The sequence below is a fragment of the Tachypleus tridentatus genome, chromosome 9 (genome assembly GCF_004210375.1).
Source record: "Tachypleus tridentatus isolate NWPU-2018 chromosome 9, ASM421037v1, whole genome shotgun sequence".
NCBI lineage: Eukaryota > Metazoa > Arthropoda > Merostomata > Xiphosura > Limulidae > Tachypleus > Tachypleus tridentatus.
In genome coordinates, this window is record NC_134833.1 from 138,994,901 (window position 1) to 138,998,984 (window position 4,084).

The following is a 4,084-nucleotide window of genomic DNA, read 5'->3' on the forward strand; positions in this document are numbered from 1 at the left end:
CACCCATGATCTTGATATCGTCAGCAAATACAAGTAATTTATTGACCAATGCTTCATCTACATCATTGGTGTAAATAAAAAAAAGAGCAAAAGTTCTAAGACTAAGCCATGAGGTACCTCACTTGTGACGTTAATCTAGTTTGACTGAGCTTCATTTATAAAACATCTGAGCTTTCTTCCATCCTGTTACTCTTCTATCCAATTAGCTAACTTACATTTTTACAAGCCATTTTTACAAGTGGCACCTTGTTCAGAGGCTTTCTGAAAATTCAGATGTACCAAATCTACATCTTGACCCTCATATTCACATGCAGTAACATTTTCAAATAATGTCAATAAATTTGTAATGCAAGATTTTCCCTTAGTGAATTCATGTTGACTATCCAATAAAATTCTAAACTTTTTCAAATCATTCTGCAAAACATGTTTTATAGTAAAATGCAACTTATCACTTGGTCAAAGTATATATGATACCAGTTTATAATATACTGAAACTTTACCTGTAGTGAAGAAGAAGTAATATCAGCCTCTGAGTAAGAAAGCTGTTCAAGTTCAGTTTCCTGTTTGTTTTTTCTTCATTTCCTTAAGAGCTGTTACTTTGACCAGCTGAATAGTGAAGTCTTGGCAGACAAACATAAATTTACTTTAATATTTTCATTGTATGCATGAAAATTAAGAATATTTTATTTTTAAACACATAAACTATAAAATATGTTATTTTAAACTTCTACAAACTAACTCAAGATCTGACATACACATTTTAGAAGCATATGGATATAGCCAAAATAATCATTAAGAATGAGGGCCTTCTAATAATTCAAAATCAGTTTTATTAGGTGTATAATAGTACAAGATAACTTTTATTAACTTGAATAACAAGAGTACCAATACTTCGGAAATGCTACTCACCTCTCTTTACCACAAAGAACTACTATCTCATGTGTACTGCCATGTAAATTCCTGCATATGCCACAAGCTTTTAACAAAGTTCCCACCCCTACATATCTGTTTTATGTTGTCTATGATATAGTCAACACTAGACTATAAACCACCACCAACATAGTATGTTCTGGTCTCTTCATCTTCCTTCCCTTTCTTCTTGTCAAACTGTATATTCACTTCCCTCTGATCCCTTGTGTTTTCAGCACCTCAGAAAGGCCATATCCCTCTACTGGATAAGATTTTTCCAATTAAGGTCTCTTCATCATTTGTTGTTTTAATAATTTGTTTCCACTTTGGTAGATCTCTAACTGATGACTTTGTGAGCCACTTCTTTCTTTATATCTATCCTTGTCTTACCTTCTTCCCCATGTTATGTCTCTCAATTGTCAGATCTCTTACTGAGTCCTTGTAATACTCCTTATCTGTGATGTTCCGCCATGTTGTGCCATTTTACATCCAGAAATCATTTCCATTTCTTCCTTGGAAGCCCTCTTCTACACCAGCCACAAATGTCTATCTTTCACAAGAGGGTGTTACACCTTCATTTTCATAGATAGGATTTGATTGATCCTTTGCACAATGTTTGGGCATTTTAACAGATATTTCTCTATGCTGATGATTGTCAACAACATTCATCTCTTATCCAACTCTTCTCCCTTTCATTCTATGCTTCTGAGCCTCTGTCCTTAGATTACTCTCTTACCAAATCCCTCTTCTAAACTGAAACCTTTGCATTGTTTTCCAGGTTCTCCAACTAGTACCTTATTTGAATCTTTGGCCTCCTGCTCCATGTGTAATATGTTGCAGAAGAAATATTTCTTCCTTTTGTTCACTTTCCTCAGAAGATATTCAGTCATTTATGTACTGAATGCTTCCTCTACTCTTTATAACAGGGATCAGTTGATTTTATTTATATATCACTCCTTTCTCTCAAAAACTTGAACTGTCCAGGAGAGTGTTTGGATGTTTTCTCCCATCACTCTCTCTTTCATTTCTTCTTTATGCAATCATTCTAACCCAACTGCATTTTGTGCATTCTTTGGACTTTTCGTTGCTATCTTACTCAAACTGCATCATCATCTTTTGTTACCAAGGGATTCCTCCTATTCTTATGACTTGTCACTTTTGACTGGGTGGGTTCATCGATTCATCCAGTTGATATATTTATGTTTTTTAAGGTACCCATACAATTTATCATGTTACTTCCCATCAAGTCTCTCATTTCACAGCTTCTTTTGCCTCTTAGCAATGTCATCTCCTGAATTAGATCCTAAAAACAGAATATGGACATCTCACACACTTCTGTCATATTACCTACATGACATAGCAGTCTTAGCTCCCTCCAGTCACCATTATACAGTCCATTTAGAGATTCTCCTGAGGTGAGTATTGTTGCATGTTTTTCACCAACTCACTCCTTGCCATTTTGAAATCTTGCTATCCATCACTTTATGACAATAAAATTCATCACATGGCCAGTGTTGTCTTACAGGGAATAATATATATATATATATATTTGATATTCTAGATCATTCTGCAATCAGAAAAACAAACTACAGCACTGGGTGTGTGCCTGCTTTCACACCTGACTTATGCCTACTGCTATTAATTACTGCAACCTATTGCAATGTCCCTCAGTGTAAGAATTAACTGCAGATTACTGTGTCAAACGACAAGATCCATGCACCCCCTGTGCTCTCTCCTGTGTGAATTACTTCTGCTACTTCTAGTAGGGTATGAGAGGATCCTTGCTTCCCCAGTCTCAAGCTTCTAGGGAAGTTAGTATGGAGAGTTCCACATTTGAAGGTTCAATTCCACTTGTAAGAGACATAGTGTTTGGACTCCTCCTTTGATAAGGAGTATTATTTGATAATGTAATTCAGAACTACGTTATGAAACAAGCTATTCCTGATGATTAGGTTCAAACTGATTGGTTTTGTGTTCTCCTCAGGACACAGATATGTTATTCTGCTCCTTCACCTGATTTTTTGTGGTATCTCATGCAAATAATAGAATATCCTGACTTACAGCCCTAGCCACACTACAAATTCATGCTAAGCTGTCTGCTTGTGGGATGATGGAAGATTGAGTTATCTGACCTTTCACACAACTTAGCTACACATTGAAACGTAGAAAATGTATCTTCTGACATCATTTGCTCTACCACTCATGTTGGTGAAGAGTATTTCCTACTTGGGATGGATGCAGTTTTCCACTGCATGCTGCTCTGCTAATCTAACCTCTGCCTTACGGATTTCTCACCCATACGCTTTACTTTTCTAATACTGTTTTCAGAAAGAAGCATATCTCTAAATTCTTTCTCGACATCTGCCCATCCACTACCTTTAATGTGGGATTCTTGCCATTTTTTAACAGAAAGATGAGCAGTGTCTCTGAAGTTCATGTTTTCATCAACTGAAAACGTATTTCAGATAGATACTCACCTCTCTGCACCACCTCCCACCCATTTTGCAAGATCAAAAATGAGACTATTTAGATGTCTAGTGCTCACAAAGAATACTGCACATGATAGATGTGTTACCCTCTTACTAGTCGAAAGCTATAGTATAATGGTGATTACATCATAGGCTGGAGTAATGCACATAAAGAGGTATCGGAATGAGAGCTTCGTTCAACACTTAAGGCATGTATAGACATTTATATGGCAGAATGACAGCGTAACTGCTCTTTCTGATGCAGAGGTTTGTATGTAAGGAAAACTTTGCTATTAATACATTGGTTTTATGTCTTTAGAGTATTACTGAATTATAGGTTTCACTAAATTGAATACAACATAAGTAGTGTGTCCTATGTCACCAGTGTATGTATTTCATAAGCAAAATATGCTCTATTTTCTCTCATGTTACTGTTTTTACCAGTACTGCTTAAAATGTTTAATATATCTGTTCTTGTTATAAAGATTTTACTGAAGACTTACTAAAATCTCATAAGATAGTTAAGCCTTGTGAAATATTGTTACAATTTAGGCTGAAAATATTATTAACAAAAAGAGTACTCTGCTCATGAAACAGTACACTCTAATTTATATAACTGAGAACATAAGAATAGAATGATTAATTAACTGTATTCATCATTAGGTAGATGTTTAGTTCTGATCTACATAGGAAGCTTGCTTTTTTAC

The 4,084-nt window shown here is 35.3% G+C and overlaps 1 protein-coding gene across 1 annotated transcript in view; it reads right to left on the minus strand.

The window, feature by feature from the left end:
- Nucleotides 1–2,165: 2,165 nt before the first annotated feature.
- The window catches only part of LOC143227497 (uncharacterized), a 12,769-nt gene continuing 10,850 nt past the window's right edge, over nt 2,166–4,084 (minus strand). The window contains exon 3 of the mRNA XM_076458939.1: nt 2,166–2,212. Coding sequence (XP_076315054.1) covers nt 2,166–2,212 — 47 coding nt within the window. The remainder of the gene's footprint in view (nt 2,213–4,084) is intronic.